Here is a 22,580-nt window from a genome sequence, read left to right as displayed (position 1 = left end):
AGCTCCAAATGTTTTGGAACTACAATTCCCATCACCCCGGACCACTGGTCCTGTTAGCTAGGGATGATGGGAGTTGTTGTCCCAGAACATCTGGAGGCCAAGTTTGGCCATGCCTGATCTAGTCCAACCCCCTGCAATGCTGGAATATGCAGCTGTTCCATACAGGGATCGAAACTGCAACCTTGGTGTTACCAGCCCCATGCTCTAACCAACTGAGCTCTCCACCCCCATTGTTCTGCCTGGATGCTGAGGTCCAGCGCTGAGGACCTTCTGGTGGTTCCCTCCCTGCGAGAAGCAAAGCTACAGGGAACCAGGCAGAGGGCCTTCTTGGTGGTGGCACCCACCCTGTGGAACGCCCCCCCCCATCAGATGTCAAAGAGATAAACAACTACCTGGAGGGCAGCCCTGTTCAGGGAAGTTTTTAATGTGTGACATTTTAATGTATTTTTAATCTTTGTTGGAAGCTGCCCAGAGTTGCTGGGGAGACCCAGCCAGATGGGCGGGGTACAAATAATATTATTATTATTATTATTATTATTATTATTATTATTATTATTTGGAAGCACCAGTCCACCCATCCGCCATTCAGGAAGCACAGCACCGAGGTTTTAAGCTTACCTCCACTCTGTATTTGCTCAACACAGGGCGGATTCCCAAAGGCACAGGCAGGATGGGGCCCCGATCCATGTCCGTGGGGCCGTCAATGGGAGGCAGCTCTGACTTCCCGGCTGGGCCAATCTGCAAGAGAGAAAGACAGCAGGTAGAATCTGTTCCTTTAGCAATCTCTCTCACTCACACACAAACACACATTTGCCAACCGCCATGATGCTTTCGTTCACCCTGGGAAGGTTAACCCATCCCGTTCGTGCATTGCTAAGTTGGGGAGTTTAGAATCCCTGCTTTGAATAAGGTAAGCCCAAAGTCACGGTTTTGAATAGAGTACGTCAACTCTTCATCCTATACTGCGTGACTTGGAAAATTTGGGTCCAGTGTTTTGACCCAGTCTTTGAAACAAAGACTGGTACTCAAGGAATCATGTAGGGTAGGGGGTTGCCAACTTTTTTGGGGGGGGGTGCTGAGGGCTCATTTGGAATGAATGTTGAGAATGTGCCATGGGTGCCAGTTACAAGATGGCTGCCATGGGGTGTGTGGCAATGCCAGTGCTTTTTGTTTTCAAAAAATAATGTTTAGGGGTACTCTCATTTTGACTCAAGAAAAATCACTATTTGATAGTTCACATCGGGAAAAAGAAATACAGCGGTGCCCCGCAAGACGAATGCCTCGCAAGACGGAAAACTCGCTAGACGAAAGAGTTTTCCGTTTTGGAGGTGCTTCACAAAGCGAATTTCCTATGGGCTTGCTTTGCAAGACGAAAATGTCTTGCGAGTTCCTGCGGGTTTTTCCCCCCCTTCCACCCCCTTTTTCTAAGCCGCTAAGCCGCTTATCCGCTTATAAGCCAATAAGCCGCTAAAAGCCGCTAAAAGCCGCTAAACCGCTAATAGCGCTAATCTGCTAAGCCGTCAATGGGCTTGCTTCGCAAGACGAAAAAACCGCTAGACGAAGAGACTCGCGGAACGGATTCTTTTCGTCTTGCAAGGCACCACTGTACAGTAAATGGACAAAAGTACAAAGATTCAAAAAATGTTTAGGGGTATGTGTACCCCTGTATCTCCCCAGAAAAAAAGTGCTGGGCATTGCACAACGTGGCTGCTGTGGGGAAGCGGAATGATGGATTCCATGTTGGGATGGCTGAGACTACAATTCCCATCATCCCTGACCACTGGTCCTGTTAGCTAGGGATGATGGGAGTTGTAGTCCAAAAACAGCTGGAGACCCAAGTTTGGGAAACCCTGATCTAGTGCATTCCCCGGGGATATTTCCTGAGTCATTTCACAGGTGCCAATGGATGGATTGGCAGCAGCCTGGTACAAACAGGTACCACTCAGGTGAGCCCTGATTCAGGGAGAAGGACTCCAAGCTGAAATGGAAGCCACTTTCCCCAACGTTGTTTCTTTCTGATATTTGAGCAGAAACTACCAACATGGTGCTTTGTGCAGTGACCAAAAGTCTAATCAACATTAATTCTGTGATCCGGGTGGAAATTTCACGTTGGAAACTGTACATCTCTGAATCACTATTACAAGCATGCAGGTTTCTAATAGCTCCAAGAGGCAGGCAGAAAGACATTGAGCATGCTGGTGATTTCTGAGAGGTGCCAACATTTTGAAAGGGTGATTGGTGGGCTGAGTTGACATTTTCTTCCAGAGGATGTGCAGAACAGCCCCTTTGGAGGTTACCCGCATGCCCAAGGCTCCGTTCCACGATTTGTGAGCGAGTTACGGATGGAAAAAGTCAAGGGAGGGAGAGTGGGACAGTTGGGTTGTGAGACAAGCAGAGCTTGACCTAGTTTGGTTCATGCAGACAAGAGGAAGAGAGCGAGATAATACAAAGGGCAAAATAAGAATAACAAAAATCAAATCAGGATAGCCTGTAATACAAGGCAAGGTCCCCAGCTAAGAGGAATGAGAACATCACAAAGGGGTTTTCTTTTGGCTGCAGCAATCTGGGAAGCACCTTGATTTGCGGCACGCACGGATCATGGACCGCCAGCAAGGCCCGCCTGATCTCTTCGTCGTCGTAAGGAAGCTGAGAAGATGGAGGCAGGGCAGAAAGAGAGACAGACAGACAGACAGACAGACAGATGGAAGGACGGACAGGACAGGACGAATCCACAGATGTAAAGAAAAGAAAACAAAGTCCACTCTTAAACGGGCAAACAGTGCAGCAGATGGAGAAGACATAGTCCACTTTCAAAGAGTGAGATGGAAGAAGGAGTTGTGTCTTTGGCAGGTGGGATACTTGGAGATTCCTCCATCCACACAACTTACAGTAGACCTGAAATCTGTGCGTCATTTATTTAAGTGATCGCAGCCTTGTGTGCTTCATCAATCAATCAATCAATAGATAGAAAGAGGGCCAGAGAACAGGGAAAACCCATCGAAAGGGGCTGAACCATATCTTATGAGAGCTTCCAGGACTCAGAAAGCAAGACAGAGGGCTTAAGAAGCTCTTTCTGCACTAGGTTTTCCTGTGGTTGAAAGAGCTTTTAAAGAGCTTTTTACTTACTAATCTCTGTGAAGATCATTTCAGGATCCTGGGATGCTCCTGCAAGAACTTGCAGAGCCATCGTGAGATCTTGAGAGATCTCAGACAGCCTGCAAGATCTTGCAGAAGCATCTCAGGGCCTTAGCATGAGTGTCCCAGAGGCCAGTAACATAACTTCCAATTGCCCCATTTTAAGCAGGACTGCCCTGCTTTCTTTAGAGGCACTCTGGGCTCTGCTTCTGTCCTGGGGTGTCCCAATTTCATGGGGCCTGAGGATGGGGACCCCGGAAGCAGCTCCCACAGTGGTAGCAGCATTGAGAAACAGGCATGAGAGTTGGAGCCCTTCCTCCTGCTTCCCAAAGCTGAGCAAAGGCATACCAGGCTTTGGGAAGGAAATGTGAGCCTGTGTCCCAATTTGGGCAGGTGGGAATTGTGGTGATCACACAGGGTCCCCGGACGTTTCACTGTCTATTGATCCCTGTGCCACCATTTTATTTCTCGCTGCCACCACCCAGGCCCTACCTGGTACAATACTGAGTCCAGTCAGAGTTAAATTGGAACATAAACTGATGTTTATTTATTGCAGTTTAACAAGTGTGTGGTTTCATAAATGGTATCTGTCAATTACAATCATGGGGTGCCTATCCAGACCTATAACTTCTGCTACCTGCTCTCACTCACTAAACCACCTCTCAGATATTTGCTTGTCTTCCTAGCTCCTAGTTGTTCCTGACCCAGCTTATTTCTCTACACTAACTCAACCTACCCACCGACTCTATCCCAATTCACTCCCACTCCAACCAACCAACCAACTCCCAACGAACTTCTCCCAGATCTGATTTTATAGTCCCTCTGACTCCACCCCCCTGGGTTCTGATTGGGTAACTTGTTTAACTAATTCACCTCCAGCACGCTCATATGTTAACGTCCCAGGAATGGCTTTGAGCAGGTGAGAATGGTTGCAGGGGCACAATTCGGGGGATCTTCCTGGCTTTGCCTTTGTGCACAGACCCCCAAAACATAACCCCAGTGTACCATATTTTTCATTCTGTAGGACGCACTTCCCCCCTCCAAAAATTAAGGGGAAATGTGTGTGTCCTATAGAGCAAATGCAGGCTGTGCGGCTAAGCCCAAAGCCAGAAGCGTCTCACTGCGCAGCGCTCCGTCTTGCTGTTCCAGCTTGGGGTTAGCTGCACAAAGCCTCCGCAACGCTCCGTCTCGCTGTTCTAGCTTGGGGATGGCTGCGCAAAGCCTCTGCAGGGCAGTGGGGTGAAGGCAATTCCCCCCCCCCCCGTTCTCCCCCTCCTATGGTCCGGTGCGTCCTATGGTCCAGTGCGTCCTATAGAGCAAAAAATACGGTAAGTTTCAGGCCTACAGTACTAGCTGCCTGGGAACTATAACGGAAAAGTTCGTTAGGTTTTGGCCCAGTTCTCCAACCTGTGAAAGTCATCCCAGAACCTGATTCTATCTTCTGTTGATGCAGAATTCGCCTTTTTTGCTGCTGCATCACACTGTGGACTCATGTTAAGCTTGTGGTCCACTAAGATTCCTAAACCCTTTTCACATGTCCTGCTGGCAAGCCAGGTGGCCCCACCCCCAATTCTTATATTTGTGCATCTGTTTCTTCCATACCTGTACTCATTGTACACATATGACTGCATATCATCTGATCCATCCACACTAATTATTAACTTTGCAGGTAATACCACCATAACGGGCCTAATTGTAGGCGGAGATGAATCAGCATACGGGGGGAGGTTCAAAAAGTATCTACATGGTGCTTAGAGAATAACTTGCACCTAAATATTAGCAAGACAAAGGAGATGGTGTTGGACTACCAGAGGAAGACAGGGGAACCTACCCCGTTGTATATCGGGGGGGGGGGGCTGTGTGGAGAGAGTCTCCTCCTTTAAATTCCTGGGAGTTTACCTTAGTGAGGACCTCACTTGGAAAATCAACACAACTCAGGTGGTCAGAAAGGCCCAACAGAGACTCCATTTCCTCAGGGTCTTGAGAAAGAATAATGTTAAACAACAATTGATGAACTCCTTCTACCGGTCCACAATAGAAAGTGTCCTTTCATATTGTATCACAGTGTGATATGTTGGCTTGACAGCCATGGACAGAAAGTCTCTACAGAGGGTGGTGATATCATGGGCTGTCCCTTGAGTCCGCTAGATGACATCGCAAGGGATCGTTGCCTTAGGAGAGTGAGAAAAATTCTCCGGGATGACTCACACACCAGCCATCACCTCTTTAATCTTCTACCCTCGGGCGGGAGATATAGAAGTATAATCAGCCTTACCGACAGGCTAAAAAATAGCTTCTATCCATGGGCTGTTAGGCTGTTGAACAGAAAATAACATAGCGCAATTGACTTGCGAGGTGGTGTGTTGTTCGATAAGCACACAGAGTGCAATGAGATTGAGTGTTGGGGGGGAGGGAGGCTCATTTAAGTCCCTGCAGGAGGAGTGCTTGCCTCCAGGCCAGGGGAGGCGAGTCACCTGGGCCTCGGGGCAGATAAAAGCCAGCCAGCCCCAGTCCCAAGTTGCGGTTGTCAGTTCCAGCCTGTTCCCTGACCTGCTTCACTGCCAGAGCTCCTGACCTCACCCGACTCCCTGCCTTGGACCCAGCTTCAATTTCTATGGACTGCCTCCATATTGCACCATCATCCTCGGACTGGACTCGGACCTCACCTCTCGGTTAGCCCATGGGACCACACACTGTCTAAGTGTAGAACCTCACATTTGCCAAAATTCATTCGGCACAGTCCTCCAAGCCCTGAAGGCCATCTCAAAACCTGGTTCTATTCTGAGGCATCAGCTATCCCTCTTTGTCCCATTCGGGGACCTCAGGCTCAGTCAGGTTTGACCCACTTGCCCCCCCCCATGCATGCGTCCTGGAGACATTATTACCTGGAGAAGTTCAAAGGCAGCCAGCAGGTCCCCGGCGGTGGAGTTGCCCCGGTAGATCTGATAGTACTCTAGCTGGGGTGGGAAGCGGGGCGGACAGTACTCCTCATCCGACATCTTCACCACGGGCTTGGCAAATGTTCGGCCCATGAAGTCAGCCTTTCCCTGGAAGGAGATGGAGAAGGTGGAGAGCTCCATTGGTCGAGCATGAGACCCTCAATCTCAGGGTTGTGGCTTCCATCCATTCCAAACAAGATCTCAGCTAGTCTGCTTTGAATATCTAGCTTGATTCTTGGTCCTCAAAGCAGCATGGTGGACCACAGACCAAAAATGGCGGGGCAGGGAGGGTGTGACAGGAGACGTCGCTATGGGGAGCTCCAGAGGTCCAGACTCAAAACACGTGAGCAGTGCTGGATGCGAGATCTCTCCCACCAGGGACTGGGTAGAGGAGGAATGGTGGAGACCATCTCCCCAGCCTGACCCTTCCAGAGAAGAAGACAGTTCAGAATTACTAGTGGGGTTTGAGGGAGGTCACAGCTCAGAGGAAGATGAGGGGGGAAGTTGGGAAATAATGGGAGAGGGGGAGAAGGCAGAGTCAGAGTAGCTGGCTGACACTAGAAAGCATTCCAGACCCACCATCTCCCAGAACCCGGCGAGCCTTGAAAGTAGGAGAGCAAAGAGCCTGAAAACAGATAATCGTCAAGGGAGTGGTGCTGTTGGCGAATGAGGAAGTGGGAGAGAAGGGGGATAGAGATTTACTTGGGACAACACTGTTATTCAAAGAGGCTGCACTTCCAAGCCTCTCTCTGTAAATATTGAATAAACAAGCAAGTGGTAATGACTTTTCCTTGTCTTATACGTTCCTGGCAACCTGGGTTGGTTCCTCTTCTGCCTGACACAATGCAGGCAAAGAAGTCTGCTTCCCCACTATGCTATGATTCCCACCACTTCCCTTCCCGGCCCCTTTGTGACGGCTTGGGATTCAGACTGGGATGCTGAACCTGAGGGATCCCAGCCTGCACAGGAATCCCCGCCTCCAGAACCAGCTGAGCGGGGGCTGGGGCTTGAGCCTGAAGGGTCCTCACCTGTGCCAGGTCCTCAGGTGCAGGCGTCAGCTGAGTCTGCTCTGGCTCCTGAGGGGATGGAGGACCCATTGCCTGCAGCCGCTCCACTCTCAGCCCCATCAGAGGAAGCTGAGGTTGCCTCTGGGTCCGGTAACCCTCCAGCCTCTCCTGAGCTGCAGAGGCTCAGGGCAGAGAGGCGGAGGGAACTAAGTTCCCGCAGGAGGAGTGCTCGCCTCCAGCCCAGGAGAGGCGAGTCACCTGAGGATCGGGGCTGCCCTATGCCTCGGGGCAGATAAAAGCCAGCCAGCCCCAGTCCCATGTTGTGGGAGCAACATTGTTGGTTGCTAGTTCCTGCCTGAGCCCTGTCCTGCTTTCCTGCCTGAGCTCCTGACCTGCCCTGGCTCCCTGCCTGTCCCTGACTTCACCCGGCTCCCTGCCTTGCACCCAGTTTCAGCTACTATGGACTGCCTCCATGTTGCACCTCTGACCATGGACCGGACTTGGACCTCACCTCTCGGGTAACCCACAGGACCAGCTCACCCTCTTACCACGGTGTCCTGGTCATAGATCTCGATGACAATGATGGGAGGGTCGTCCCGCATCTCATGGACTTCCCCATATAGCTCCACGTTGTCAAACACCAGCAGCTGGTCCCACGTGGGGCAAAGTGTCTCCTGGAGGACCTGAGAAGAGGAAGAGGAGGAGGAGGAAGGACTCAAGGTGTGCATGAACCTCCACCTTCAAACCCCATATCCCATTTCTTTCAGTTTCCCCCGAAATTCTGCAGAGCTTTTGCCTACAGCAGGAACTGCTGCTATATTCCTTCTGGAATTTTGGATTTGAGGCAACCACTATCTTTGTCTTTGTTTGGTGGGTGTCAGAGATGGGGCCTTTTCTACAGGGGCATCTAAATTCTGAAGCCACCTCCACTTCACATTTAAGCACCTTTTTTAAAAAAAAAAATATATAATTTTTATACAGGAAGGCCTTTTGCAAAATTGGCAGGCAAAAAGTTGCTAAATGTGTGTATTAGGAGAAAATCACAATAAAATGGATTTTGAGAATAACTTTTCTTTTTTAAAAAACAAGACAGATGCAGAATTGCAGAAAACTGAAGACTGGAATCTACACTTTGGAACTCCCTGCCAATTGATATCGGGCAGTTGCCTGCTAAAGCCATTATCGTTTAAACAAGCCCAATCACTTGTTTTAATCCATTTTTGGTCTTTTGTTGTTTTAACTTTTCAGAAGTCTTAAATTACTATTGTTTTCTTGTTTATAATTTTATTGTTTTGGTTTTTTTGCAAACCCGTTTGAGGTTTGTTTTGTTTTACAACCAAGCAGGGTATTAATTTTATGAAATGGATAATAAAAACGTGGAACTGGGAGGAAACCATACTGGCAGGTTTGGCCACCCTCAACAGGAGCCACGAGCAATTTGGGCTGCATGGAACATCACTTCCGCTTTTAACAAGCAAGAAATTCAGACAAGGACCACTCGTCTCTGAATCACATATCTCCTCCTCTTACCTCCGTGCACTGACTCTGCGTGATGAAAAAGACCCTGGCAAAGGGATCGGAGAGGCCACTGCTGTCAGCTGCGAAGAGACTCCTGGCTTGGTACATGTGGACACGAAGCTGGAAGACCTGCTTCACTGCACAGGCGAAAGGAAAGGAAAGAGAGGGAGGTGACTCCGTGTGGATTTGGGGCAGCGACAGAGGACCACAACTTTAGCTGACACCGTAAACGGAATGTACAAAATTCGCACTTTGCAAACGAATGCACGAACCAAACTGCAGCACTTCTTCAAAATTTTCAGTTCTGCGAAATTTGGGGTGCAGTTCCCCAGCCAGAGATTGCACAGGAGGATGTGTATATTGGGGACAATATTGTATTAAAAATGCATTGTATTAGGGAGAAATGTGTTTTGAGGGGGTGGAATACATTGTAATGGGGGACATTGGGGGGAATACATTGTATTAGGAGGATATTGTTTTTTGGGGGGGGATGCTTTCACTAGTCAAAAGTATGTACAAAAAATGTACAAGAGAAATATACAGTCATACCTTGGGTTGAAGTTTCTTCAGGTTGAGCGTTTTTGGGTTGCACTACGCGGCGACCCAGAAGTAACGGAACACGTTGCTTCCGGGTTTTGCCGCTCGCGCATGTGCAGACGCTCAAAATGACATCATGCGCATGCGCAGAAATGGTGAATTGTGACCCGCGCACGCAATTTCTGCTCAGGATGCAAACGGGGCTCCGGAACGGATCCTGTTCGCATCCAGAGGTACCACTGTAAATCCTTTTTTAAAATAAATTGCAGGCGTTTGCAGAAAGCCACTTCTGAGCTAGGAAGGAGGTGGGGTTGTGGGCTTCACGCCCCTCCCCACACACGTGGGGGCTGGCTTACAGCCTCCATGATACTAGGGGAATCCTCGGATGGGTCATTCCCCTGACCAGCCAATCGGCTGGCCCGGGAGGCGGGGCCGGCTCTATTTATGGCTGGCGCGGCCAAAGACCTCCCTCTTTCCGTGCCTCAGCTGATCAGGTTTTCCCTCCCCTCTCACCCGTTAGGCTAGGCTCTCCGACGTTGCTATGGACTTCTGTTGGTCGCCGTCAAGGAGCCTGGTAGGAATTGTTTCCAACTGGCAGATTAGCACCAGCCACTTGGTTTTCGCCTACCTCGTAGCAAACCGTCACAACTCCCCAGTACTGGCGGTTAGGCATTGGTAGGGGTATTATTATGCAGATGAAGGGGGGAGGAAGCGCCATCACCTTCCCCAAAAACAAAGGGTAGTCCAGTAAAGTATTCTGGGGGGCGTGGCCTTGTCCTAAGCCTATGGAGGTGTGGGCCCACTGCACGCACCCGAGCAGTGACCCTGGGGGAGCTCCTAGTTGATGTGCATCAGTGGGACTCCCCCTACTGGTGGTTAACCCTCACCGGTCTTCATGCAATCAGGCTGAAGCCGGTTAGTTGATAGGACCAATGCCTAAGCCAATACTGCTGAATTCCTGCAATTAATAAAGATGTGGCCTAATTTGACCCATTAACTCAAATTCTTGTGTCTCGTGTCTTTATTTCTGAGGGGGGAGGCTGGAACTCGCCACGCAAATGGGATGATCTGAAGAATGGGAAAATAAACAGAGAGACACTGAAATTGTTGAATTCATGCACCCCAAGGAGTGATACACATTTGGCATTTGCCTGAGTGTAGCCATTGGGCATCATTTAAGGTGATCCTTTCATAACACCTTAGGACCTGCCTTCAGTACAGAAGGCTGAGCCTGGGCCAAATTTAACACAGTCAGGAAGACAGTGCCTCTGTGCGTGCTCCGGGTGCCTTAGAGAAGACCTGCCCTGCCACACCTGGGATTACAGGTAGGGCACAAAGGTGAGCCTGTGGGGGTTCCCAAGTCTCCACAAGCAAGGAAGGGGTTCTCTTACTGTTGTATAGGAGGCTGATGGGTGGGAAGGAAGGGATGTTCTGGCCCTTGGGAAGTTTCTTCTCCTCAAAGCCACAGGGAAGGCCGCTGAGGAAGTCCTTGCGCTGTTTGTTGAGCCCCAGCCACAAATAGATTTCCATCTTGGCTTGCACTGTCCAGCCGGCCGGCCCAAAACCTTTTTTCCCCGGTAACTGAGTGAAGAAAGGCCAAGGAAGAGAGAGAGAGAGAGAGAGAGAGAGAGAGCATTACACATCCTTCACTTTTCTCTGAGCACCAGAAGTCCCCTTTCTTTTTTATTTTTGTTATTTTGCAATTTAATCTTCATTGGTTTTTAATATTGGATACATTTGCTGCAAAAAGAACCAAAGAAAAGTTGTGGCCATATTTAGCCCATTAACCTTAATAATTGTGTCTCATGTCATTACTGTATTTTTTGCTCTATAAGACTCACTTTTTCCCTCCTAAAAAGTAAGGGGAAATGTGTGTGCGTCTTATGGAGCAAATGCAGGCTGCGCAGCTATCCCAGAAGCCAGAACACCAAGAGGGATTGCTGCTTTCGCTGCAAAGCGATCCCTCTTGCTGTTCTGGCTTCTGAGATTCAGAATATTTTTTTTCTTGTTTTCCTCCTCCAAAAACTAGGTGCGTCTTATGGTCTGGTGTGTCTTATAGAGCGAAAAATACGGTATTTCCATGGGGCGGGGGGGATGGGCTCACCACGCAACTGCTGAAGGCCAGGCAGCCTCTGCCACTCTGAGATGACAATGGAGCAGACAAGAGGACTTTGGCACTTGAGATGCTTCTTATCCACCTAACCTCTTTTCTAAATTGCACCTCTCATGCCCTCCCTCCCAGCCTCCCCTCATCCGTCCGCCCATCAAACTGCGTCCCAAGAAGGGGGTTAAAAAGCAGCTGCCACGTCACCCTCAGGAAGACGGTCTTCACTTTGGCGCAGTCCTTCCCCGTTTCCTCGTCCACGATGGAGTAGAGGATGTCCTTGGAGGGGATGCGGGCGTAGGCGATGCGCTTGTTGTTGCTCATCATCCAGATGAAGACGTCCGGGATGCTGTGCTGGGGCTGGGAAGGGAGGAGAGGGAGCAGAGAGAAGGTTCAAGAGCTGAGAAGCACCCAGGAACACTGGAGCTAGCCTCTCCATCCATCGCAACCAAGTGCACCCAGGAGCAGGCCCAGACAGGGGGGGGGGGCATATGGGCCACTTGGCCCGGGCCTCCGATTCCAAAGAGGGCCTCGGTCAGCATATTCACAATCACAGGGGATGCACTGGGGTGAACGTGGAGGCACAAAGGTGGCGGCGGGTGGATTCCCTGGGGCCCTGGCTGGCAGCATGAGAGAATAGCTTCCTGGCGTCCGGAGCGGGACCTGCGATCAGCTCCACAGAGGAGCGCGGAACGGGCGCTAGGTGGCCAAGGCTCTAGCAGCCAGCGCACCGCGAACGTAATGGCGGACCACGTTTTTCATGCTGTTAAAAGTTGGTGAGTTTTTGTTTGAAATCTCGTTTGCCAAAAATTAAAACCACACGTACCTTAAAGATAAGTGTGTTGGCTTTCTTATCGCATTTTTTTTTTTTTTTTTTTTTGAAAAGGATGAAAAATTGATGAAGATGTGGCCATTTGTTTAAAATTTTGTTGACTAGGCCAGGAATATTACTTACACTCGAGGAGTACATATAGCTCAATGAGGATAAAATTGGGTGGAAACCATGTTTTTTAAAGAAATATTGGCTCATGAGCTATAGTGGCTTTCTCACAAGCACACATCTTTTTAAAGAGTAGAATAAGAAGACAGAGAAGTTTTAATTATAATTATATTATAATTAATAGTCAAATTTGTCTACTTAAAAATAGGGGTGATATGATAGCCATGTTCAAATATATAAAAGGATGTCACATAGAGGAGGGAGAAAGGTTGTTTTTCTGCTGCTCCAGAGAAGCGGACACGGAGCAATGGATCCAAACTACAAGGAAGAAGATTCCACCTAAACATTAGGAAGAACTTCCTGACAGTAAGAGCTGTTCGACAGTGGAATTTGCTGCCAAGGAGTGTGGTGGAGTCTCCTTCTTTGGAGGTCTTTAAACAGAGGCTTGACAACCATATGTCATTAGTGCTCTGATGGTGTTTCCTGCTTGGCAGGGGGTTGGACTCAATGGCCCTGGTGGTCTCTTCCAACTCTATGATTCTATGATTCTATGAGATTTTACCCAGGGTAAAAAAAGGGGGGGCACATTATCTACCTGGCCTGGTCCTCTACCTGGCTCTGCAAGGCCCTGCCCAGGGGGCAGCAAGTCACCTCACCCAGAAGCCCAGGAAATAACACCTGGGGAAGCGAACTCCCCATTTTCAAGGACCAGCTCTCACTTCCTGTTCTAAGGGTTTTCCCCAGTCTCTCTCGAACTTGGTTCTCCTGGTCTCTGCCTGCCTGTGACCTCAGCTCCTCTTGAACTCGGCTCCTGGCCCCCCAAATACTTGCCCCCCTGGCGTAACAGCCTTCCTGCTTCAAGAGGCAATTTGCCCACAATCCGCTGTGCTCCTGCCCTCATGGCTGGATATGCCACCTGGATCCAGTGCAGACTTCATAGAACCACAGTATAATAATAACAATAATTTATTTTTTATACTCTGCCCATCTGGCTGTGTTTCCCCAGCCACTCTGGGCGGCCTCCAACAAAATATTAAAATACCGTAATGCATCATACATTAAAAGTTTTCCTAAACAGGGCTGCTTTTAGATATCTTCTAAAAGTCAGATAGTTGTTTATCTCCTTGGCATCTGCTGGGAGGGAGCTCCACAGGCCGGGTGCCACCACCAAGAAGGCCCTATGCCTGGTTCCCTGTAACTTGGCTTCTTGCAGCGAGGGAACTGCCAGAAGGCCCTCAGTGCCGGACCTCAGTGTCTGGGCTGAACGATGGAGGTGGAGACGCTCCTTCAGGTATACTGGACCGAGGCCATTTAGGGCTTTCAAGGTCAGCACCAACACTTTGAATTGTGCTTGGAAACGTACACAGATTAGGAAGGAGATCAAAGGGTCATTCAATCCAGCCCTCTGTGTTTCCCAGTTCCTGCATGTTTGGCTGCTCAAAGCCCAGTACTGAGATATTTAAGCAAGGCTCAAGTTACATATGGATGAACCTGGTCGCCTCACCTCATCTGCCAGGAACCGCAGCTTTTGCAAGAAGTTCTGTGCCTGCTTCAGCTTGTCTCTGATGGTGGTTTTCTTGACCTGGGATCTCATGGTCTTGGCCTGCTGGCCCATTGTCTCCTGCATGGTGTTTGATGCAAGGGGAGAGAGAGAGAGAGAGAGAGAGAGAGAGAGAGAGAGAGAGAGAGACGTCATGGGGATGAAAGGAGGAAGCAGTGGACTGCAAAAATGACATGAATTTAGGAAATGGAAGGGGGTGAGACTCAACATCCCTGTCTACTTTGGTGGTGAGAGAGGTTGCGGTTGGCCTGGGGTGTGGCTGTCCATTTGCGGTTGGCTGTGGTGGTCTTTGTTTTCACGTGTGAGTGGGGTAGGTGGGTGTTTTGGATCAGGTTAGCCATATTGATTTGTATGCTGTTGGTGGATTTTTGTCATTTTGTTGGGCTGTGTATGTGATAAAGGGGAGCCATCCTGGGGTGAAGGCATCTTCTTCTATTTGTCCCCGTGCCAGTTTCAGTTTATTGGTTAATTTTTCTAGTAAGGCTGTTTCCTATACTATTTGGTACCATTGGTCCATGCTTACTCCTGACAGGTCTCTACAGTGTCTGGTTATGATGTTTCTGGCTGCTGAAAGTAGGTGGGTTATGAGTTCTTTGCGGTGTAAATGGGCATTACAGTGGTACCTCAGGTTAAGTACTTAATTCGTTCCAGAGGTCCATACTTAACCTGAAACTGTTCTTAACCTGAAGCACCACTTTAGCTAATGGGGCCTCCTGCTGCCACTGCGCCGCTGGAGCACAATTTCTGTTCTCATCCTGAAGCAAAGTTCTTAACCTGAAGCACTATTTCTGGGTTAGCGGAGTCTGTAACCTGCAGTGTATGTAACCTGAAGCGTATGTAACCTGAGGTACCACTGTATTGTCTTGGAAGATGTTTAGTAAGGCCAATTCTGGGGTGATTTCTAATACTTGCTTGGTTATTTTGCTTATTTCTCGTATGGTCGTTGTCCAAAGGAACACAAGCGAACAGCAAAGAACCTGCACAAGCAACGCTGACACCAAACCCTACATATAGTAAGTAAAATAGAAACATCGCCACCCGACCCCACCCCCACCCATCTTTCCCCCCCCCTCCACCTCTCTCCCACTTTTCTTCCTAATATCACAACAAATGAAACTGATTTGTAAAAATGTTACATGGAGGAAAAAAATACGAGAGAGAGACATTGCAAACTATTGTAAATCAAGAAAATCTTCAATATAATAATAATAATAATAATAATAATAATAATAATAATAATAAACATCCTTGTCTACTAAACTGGGGTCACTGCAGGCTCTGCTGATGTTTGTTGCTATCTTACTTTATAAAATGTGATTGTTCAAACAGGTGGTCTTATAGAAAGGGATGTTGGCAAACACCAATTAGAATGAGAATGGAAGCAGTGGGGATTTCCGACATTTGCTGGCTCATCCAATGTCCAGAAATCAATCAAGCCAGCAAATGCAATAGTACCTCTTGATCCTGTTTTTGAGCCCACAAATGATCCACAATCAATTGCATTCCCTTCCCCACAATTGCACCCTATTTCCTTGGCACTGAAATGTAACAGCCCATTGGTCAGCAAGGTTTGGAAGTCCCTCCCTCCGAAGACAGTGGAGAGATTCTTTAAAAGAGCCTCCCTGCAGTTGTGTTCACTCTCACCATCTGGGATGCAGACCTGATTTTGGGCGAAGATGACTTTCCTCGCTGCTTACTTGTGTGGGTCATTCTTGCAGTCAAAACTAACCATTCATGTTTTGCCTGATAGGCACATGAAAAGGCCGAGGGTCACAGAACCTTCCTGTAGAAATTGCTAGAAAGAACTCCAAGCAGACACATGGGTGTCTGAGCTCCATAGCTCAGACACAATTTTGAACTTAGATTCTGTACTTTTGTAATTCAGATGGTAGATATAAACCCGCCTTCTTTTCGCTACTTCAATTGCTGCTTCGATACCCACTTAGGTAAGTAAACGCTACTTTTACTTTTTTACGAAACAATGTATGTGTGATTGTTATTTTTAAGGGGGAGAAAATGGGTAATTCCAGGAGAATCTAGTCTGCCTTTAGAGTACCCCAGATTATTGTTTGTAGAAGCTAAGATATAGCTTGTCTCAGCTTCCAAGTTTAAGCTGCAAAGGATGATACTCCGATGATCTCACAAGCATGAGCGAGAAAGGATAATAACTGGTGTCTAAATGCATTCCCACAATGGGTAACAGCTATAGTGTCAGGAATAGGTTAGGATTAGTTCAATTTTAGAGCCACAATGCTCTGGTTTATTTTGTATTCTGTTTTGACCCTCTGCTTGCTTTTCCTCCACCTTTTATTTTTAATAACATTTCATAATTTGACCATTGACGTGTGTGTGTGAATTTTAGAATCCTCCACGTCACTTGGAATTCATGCTACTGGAAGTTTAGGATGAGGGTTGTAAGAGACCACCATCCTTGCCTTTACACTCTGAGTAACTCATAAGAAGAGTGCATTGTTCTGTGTCCCTATGCCCTTTTAAAATGTGGTTTGGGGTGGGGTATTGGGTTGTTCTTTTTATTTTGATTATATATTTTGTGGTTTTATATTTCGTTCTGTCAACCGCCCTGAGACTTCCGGGTATAGGGGGGTATATAAATTCAGTAAATAATAACAACAATATTTTAGGCATATATATGTGCGTGTGTGTGTGTGTGTGTGTGTGTGTGTGTGTGTGTGTGTGTATTGTCCAGTTGCACCTTAGAGACCAACTAAGTTTGTTCTTGGTATAAGCTTTGTGCATGCACACTTCAGATATTTTAGGACGTTTAGGTGGGGGCGTCCACCAGGGAAACGATGCAGCTGCTTTGATCTTGGACTAGGATATAGGTGGTGGCAGCAAATACCAGAGAATCGTGCCCACTGGCAACACTGCAGGGCTGTTGTGTTGCAATCGGACTAGGAAAAGGGTGTGGAAAAGGCTCTCTTGGGCACCTCTGCCTTCATTGCAGGCGCCACGCCCACTGAACACCCTGCCCATTTGATTTTCCTTTTTTCCCCCAGCTGAGGGCTCCCAACCTGGAGAGACACTCACCAGCTCCCGCATGCAGGATTTCAGCCTCTCCCGGTCCAGTCGCGTCCGGGACGAATGGTTCTGGTCCTTGTTGGAGAGGGTCACAAACCGCCTGTTGGGACAGATAATAATAATAATAATAATAATAATAATAATAATAATAATAATTTTTATTTATACCCCAACCTCCCCAGGCTCAGGGCAGCTAAGAAGCAATAATAAAAACAAGTTGAATGAATACAACTTAATAACAAGATTAAAATACAACATTAAAATATTGAAACATTAAAATGCAGCCTCATCACAGGAGAAGAAAGGAAAAAGAAAGAGGGGGAGGGAATCAAATTGGCTCCAAGCCAAAGGCCAGGCGGAACAACTCTGTCTTACAGGCCCTGCGGAAAGAAATCAGATCCCGCAGGGCCCTGGTCTCATGAGGCAGAGCGTTCCACCAGGATGGGGCCAGTGTTGAAAAGGCCCTGCCTCTGGTTGAGGCTAATCTGACTTCCTTAGGGCCCAGGACCTCTAGGGTGTTGCTGTTTATGGACCTTAAGGTCCACCATGGGGCAAAGCAGGAGAAGAGAGACGTAAGCTTGTGACAAGAAGAAAGGGCAGCAAAGATGGTCTTGGAGGGGGGTGTGTGCCCAGACTTGAGGAGACAGTTTGGGATACAGCGCAGTGCAGAGCTTTCCAAACTTTTCATGTTGGTGACACACTTTTTACACATGATGCCAGTGCTGGATTTACGTACTTAGGGCCCCAGTCTCTTGGGGGCCCCCAAAAAATTTAAAGGAAAAAAATCCTGGATGTACATTTCCAAAATATAAGATAAAAAACAAATAAAATAAAACTTACACACAGCAACAGTGTTTTGTGTTGTGTAGGCTCCTATTTGTAATGTGCAAATGGCTTGAGATACCTATTAGGTCCATAAATTGGCATATTTTCAACACAAAAAACAGGGACGATTTGTTGTTGACAAAGGACAGCTGGACATATAAAGGGCCCCATTACCTTCAGTAGCTGAGGGCCTCATCAAACCTAAATCCAGCCCTGCATGATGCGTATCTGTCAGGGACTCAGTGGGAGTGCAGGGAGGGGAGGAGATGGAGAGCGAGGGGGAGCAATCCGAGGGCAGCGTAGGAGAGGATGACAGCAGCCCGAGAGATTCCATGAGCCTCTCCAGCGAATCGGAAGATTCACAGAAGGGGGCGCCGATGGCCAGGGCAAGGGGGGACCCAAGGGGGACACCCCAGAAGCAAGGGGCCAGCGGGGACTCCCAGAGCAGCAGTTGGAAATCAGGACCAGCTTCCCCACCAGAGCGTAGTGGGGGGGAGGAGTCCCAGGTATCAGAGCCCACATATTCACCACCAGCGAGAGAAGATGAGTCAGGGGTGGCCACGCCTCCATCGGAGAGCGAGGGAACGGTCAAGAGGAAAGTTGCCGGCTGGGCGCACGCGTCAAGTTCAAATGTACAGGCGAGCGGCACAGAAGGTAGCCCGGATAGGGAACCAGGTCCTAAAGCCCGCCGGAAGGAGAGGGAAGAATCATCAGGGTCAGCGTCAGAGGAGTCCAGAAAGGATGAAACCCTAGCGGGCAGGAGGGCCCAGAGGAGAAAGGAACTTAGGAAGAGGTGGAGCAAAGCGAGAGTCTTAAACTGGTGTGGAAGGGGAGGAGACTCAGACGGGACTTCGCCGGTCTAGGCTTTAAGACGTAGAGCTGCGCGCTGCGGCTTTGAAATGGAAACTAAACCTCAATAAAGACTTTTGTACATAACGACAGCCTGGCGTTGGTCCTCTGTGAGCTGGGACCTAGAGGCAGCTCTGACAGTATCATAAAAAGTGTGTCACCAACATGAAAAGTTTCACAACACGGTAATTCAGTTTTACTAGCAAACCAGAAGTTAAGCTAACCCCATTCCCGCTCTGGGAAGAACACCGGGAGTGTTTGTGTGACACACCTACACACTGCAGCCAACGCACTAACGTGTCGTGAAACACAGTTTGAAAAGCTCTGGTGTGGTGGCTGGAGTGTTGGACTGTTGGACTAGGATGTGGGAGAGACCAGGGTTTGAATCTCTGCTTGGCCAAGAAGTTCACAGGGTGAGACCTCTGGGGCCAGTCGCTGCCTCTCTGCTTAACCTACCTCACAGGGTTGTTGTGAGGAGAACCATGTGTGCGAGCATGAGCTCCTGAGGGGCAAGAGATAGGAAACCAATATAACGAAGGAAGGAATCTGTGGGCACCACAGTTCAAGAAGGACACTGACAAACTGGAACGTGTCCAGAGGAGGGCAACCAAAATGGTCAAAGGCCTGGAAACGATGCCTAATGAGGAACGGCTAAGGGAGCTGGGCAAGTTTAGCCTGGAGAAGAGGAGGTTAAGGGGTGATATGATAGCCATGTTCAAATATATAAAAGGATGTCACATAGAGGAGGGAGAAAGGTTGTTTTCTGCTGCTCCAGAGAAGCGGACACGGAGCAATAGCTCCAAAGTACAAGAAAGAAGATTCCACCTAAACATTAGGAAGAACTTCCTGACAGTAAGAGCTGTTTGACAGTGGAATTTGCTGCCAAGGAGTGTGGTGGAGTCTCCTTCTTTGGAGGTCATTAAGCAGAGGCTTGACAACCATATGTCAGGAGTGCTCTGATGGTGTTTCCTGCTTGGCAGGGGGTTGGACTCGATGGCCCTTGTGGTCTCTTCCAACTCTAGGATTCTATGATTCTATGAATAAAAATGAATATGAGATCCAATTCCACTCCCACCAAACTGGCAAAAATGTATAGGACAAGTAGGAAAACTTGCTGGAAATGCAAGGAAAAGGACGGCGATTTTTACCACATGTGGTGGTCAATTAACAAAATAAAAGAGTTTTGGGAATCGATCTTGTGGAAGGGAAGGGCGGAAGTCAACGGCTCTATGGAGCATAAAGTAAGATATATGTAATAAGACTTGATGTTTTTGTTGGTTGGTGATGGTGTTCTTAAAACTCAATAAAAAGCATTTGGAGGGAAAAAGAATATGAGATCCAATTCTTCACCTCCTCAATAATGGGACCTCCAGAGGGCACATATCATTATTAACTGGAAGAACAGAGGAAGTCCACCAGTTTCATTAACTCTGACCATTTGCCCAGCTGGAAAAGCTTGCAGAACAAAAACGCCTTCACAGTTGTTTCTGGAAAGTGTAGATCATGGTGGCTTGTCGTATCTGTATAGGGATGCTACTCCAGAGGGCAAGGGCAGCCTCACTGCTCTGAGTTACAGGATTCTGAGCTCTTTAGAACTTGCAGGAGAAGTTCTCTCTCAGACGGGCATTACAAGGGGTGAGGTGCTCGCTCAAGCAACCTGGTCCTCAGCTGTATATATGGGAGTGGGACAAATCTCATGGTCCTTCCCTTGCAACTTCCTGATATTTTGAGGGTCCTTCTCCCCCCACTTGTGGCTGACTCACAGGCATGCACTGCTCAGCTCCTCCAGGACCCCTCGGAGGCGCCGTTCCGGGTGGGGCTTCTCAGTCTTCATCATCTCATGAACATCATTCAAGCCTTCTTCCTAGAAGGTCAGAAACAACTGTCAATATAACAGGGCTACCAGGCAGGGCAGAGCTCAGGAAGACAGGCGAACTAATGCCAGTGTAGTGGAAGAAGCAAAGATACCCAGTGTTGAAGCAATGATTCTTCAACATCAACTTCGTTGGACTGGTCATGTTGAGCGGATGCCTGATGATCGTCTTCCAAAGCAACTACTCTATTCAGAACTTTAAAATTGTAAACATAATGCTGGTGGTCAACAAAAGAGGTTTAAAGACTCTCTCAAAGCAAATTTTTAAATATGTAATATAAAGGTAAAGGTAAAGGGACCCCTGGCCGTTAGGTCCAGTCGTGACCAACTCTGGGGTTGCGGTGCTCATCTCGTTTTATTGGCCGAGGGAGCCAGCGTACAGCTTCCGGGTCATGTGGCCAGCATGACTAAGCCGCTTCTGGCGAACCAGAGCAGCACACGGAAACTCCGTTTTCCTTCCCGCCGGAGCAGTACCTATTTATCTACTTGCACTTTGACGTGCTTTCGAACTGCTAGGTTGGCAGGAGCAGGGACTGAGCAACGGGAGCTCACCCCGTCGCGGGGATTCAAACCGCCGACCTTCTGATTGGCAAGTCCTAGGCTCTGTGGTTTAACCCACAGCGCCACCCGCGTCCCTCAAAAATGTAGTATAAACACCAACAATTGGGAAACACTGGCCTGTGAGTGCTCCAATTGGAGAACAGCCTTTACCAAAGGTGTCCTGGGCTTTGAAGATGCTCAAACTCAGGACAAAAGGGAGAAATGTACTAGGAGGAAGACACGCTTGGCAAAACCACACCGTGATCAACTCCCACCCGGAAACCAATGTCCCCACTGTGGAAGGACGTGTGGATCCAGAATTGGCCTCCACGGTCAATTACGGACTCATTGTTTAAACCAGTGTTTCCCAACCTTGGGCCTCCAGCTGTTTTTGGACTACAACTCCCATCATCCCTAGCTAGCAAGACCAGTGGTCAGGGATGATGGGAATTGTAGTTCAAAAACAGCTGGAGGCCCAAGGTTGGGAAACACTGGTTTAAACCATGTTTATGGAAGACAATCTTACTTGGCTACGAGTGATCGCCAAAGAAGAAGAAGATAGAATTGTAGAGTTGGAAGGGGCCCAGGGTCATCTAGCAACTGGAGCCATGGGTCACCCCAGGGTTTCCCTCCCCACCCCACACCTCCCCCAGACCCCCTTGGGTACCCACCAGCTTGTCCGCAATCTTGTCCATGATGTTGGAGTTGTACAGACGCCTTCGCTGATCCTGCCACCAGCTCTTGATGTAGATGCAAGGCTTCTTCTCAAAATACGGCAGGTGGAAGTAATTCCTGGGAGCAGGGTGAGGAAGGAGCAGGCGGTAAACCTCAGGAGCTGGAAGGGGCTGCAGTGGGGCAGCAACTGTTCAGAACTTACGGAACTCCCTGACACAAGATGCGGAGACGGTTGCTGGCTTAGCTGGCTTTCGGAGAACTTATCACAGGCTTTTAGCTATGATACGTTCTCAAGGAAGCAGCTAAGTTCAGAGGCAGCATGCCGCCAAATGGTCTCTGCCACCATGAAACCCTCCTTGTAGACTTCTTACAAATAATTGGCTAGCCATGGTTAGATGGGACATTGTATGGGTGATCTATCCGGAAGATAAATTGTATTTCGAAGAGTTAGTGATTTGATCTGGTTATCCATCCTGCCTCTGTTCCTTCCCCCTCCCTGTCTCTTGTTATCGTATTTTTCGCTCTATAAGGTGCACCAGACGATAAGACGCACCTAGTTTTTGGAGGAGGAAAACAAGAAAAAAAATATTCTGAATCCCAGAAGCCAGAACAGCAAGAGGGATCTCTGCGTAGCGAAAGCAGCAATCCCTCTTGCTGTTCTGGCTTCTGGGATAGCTGCGCAGCCTGCATTCACTCCATAAAACGCACGCACGTTTCCCCTTACTTTTTAGGAGGGAAAAGGTGCGTCTTATAGACGAAAAATATGGTAAGTTCTTTGATGGCATGAGAACAGCCTGTAATGCCTTAATCAGCTGGAAGGAAGTGATATTGCTGGGGACCTTCTTTGATAGTAAAATAATGATAATGATAATAATAATAATAATAATAATAATAATAATAATAATAATATATTATTTATACCCCGCCCATCTGGCTGAGTTTCCCCAGCCACTCTTGGCGGCTTCCAACAGGACACTAAAATACAATAACTGATTAAACATTAAAAGCTTCCCTAAACAGGGCTGCCTTCAGATGTCT

At 48.3% G+C, this 22,580-nt stretch overlaps 1 protein-coding gene across 4 annotated transcripts in view; it reads right to left on the bottom strand.

Moving 5' to 3' along the window:
• OTOF (otoferlin) overlaps positions 1–22,580 on the bottom strand; it is a 226,274-nt gene that overhangs the window by 52,012 nt on the left and 151,682 nt on the right. For 2 of the 4 annotated variants that reach the window (XM_079968474.1, XM_079968477.1), the window contains exons 1-10: positions 21,539–21,657; positions 20,218–20,318; positions 16,790–16,880; positions 13,685–13,801; positions 11,448–11,600; positions 10,528–10,717; positions 8,612–8,736; positions 7,630–7,764; positions 6,021–6,182; positions 619–738 (exon numbers count right to left, since the gene is read on the bottom strand). In XM_079968474.1, the coding sequence (XP_079824600.1) occupies positions 619–738; positions 6,021–6,182; positions 7,630–7,764; positions 8,612–8,736; positions 10,528–10,717; positions 11,448–11,600; positions 13,685–13,801; positions 16,790–16,880; positions 20,218–20,318; positions 21,539–21,562 (1,218 nt within the window). In that variant the 5' untranslated portion in view covers positions 21,563–21,657. Of the gene's footprint in view, positions 1–618; positions 739–6,020; positions 6,183–7,629; positions 7,765–8,611; positions 8,737–10,527; positions 10,718–11,447; positions 11,601–13,684; positions 13,802–16,789; positions 16,881–20,217; positions 20,319–21,538; positions 21,666–22,580 lie in introns of those variants that run through there. The other 2 variants (XM_079968476.1, XM_079968475.1) reach the window with 2 other exon arrangements.

Source organism: Podarcis cretensis, assembly GCF_951804945.1.
Source record: "Podarcis cretensis genome assembly, chromosome: 3".
Classification (NCBI taxonomy): Eukaryota; Metazoa; Chordata; class Lepidosauria; order Squamata; family Lacertidae; genus Podarcis; species Podarcis cretensis.
Note: the sequence above shows the minus strand (reverse complement) of the source record. Positions and strands in the feature narration are given on the sequence as shown.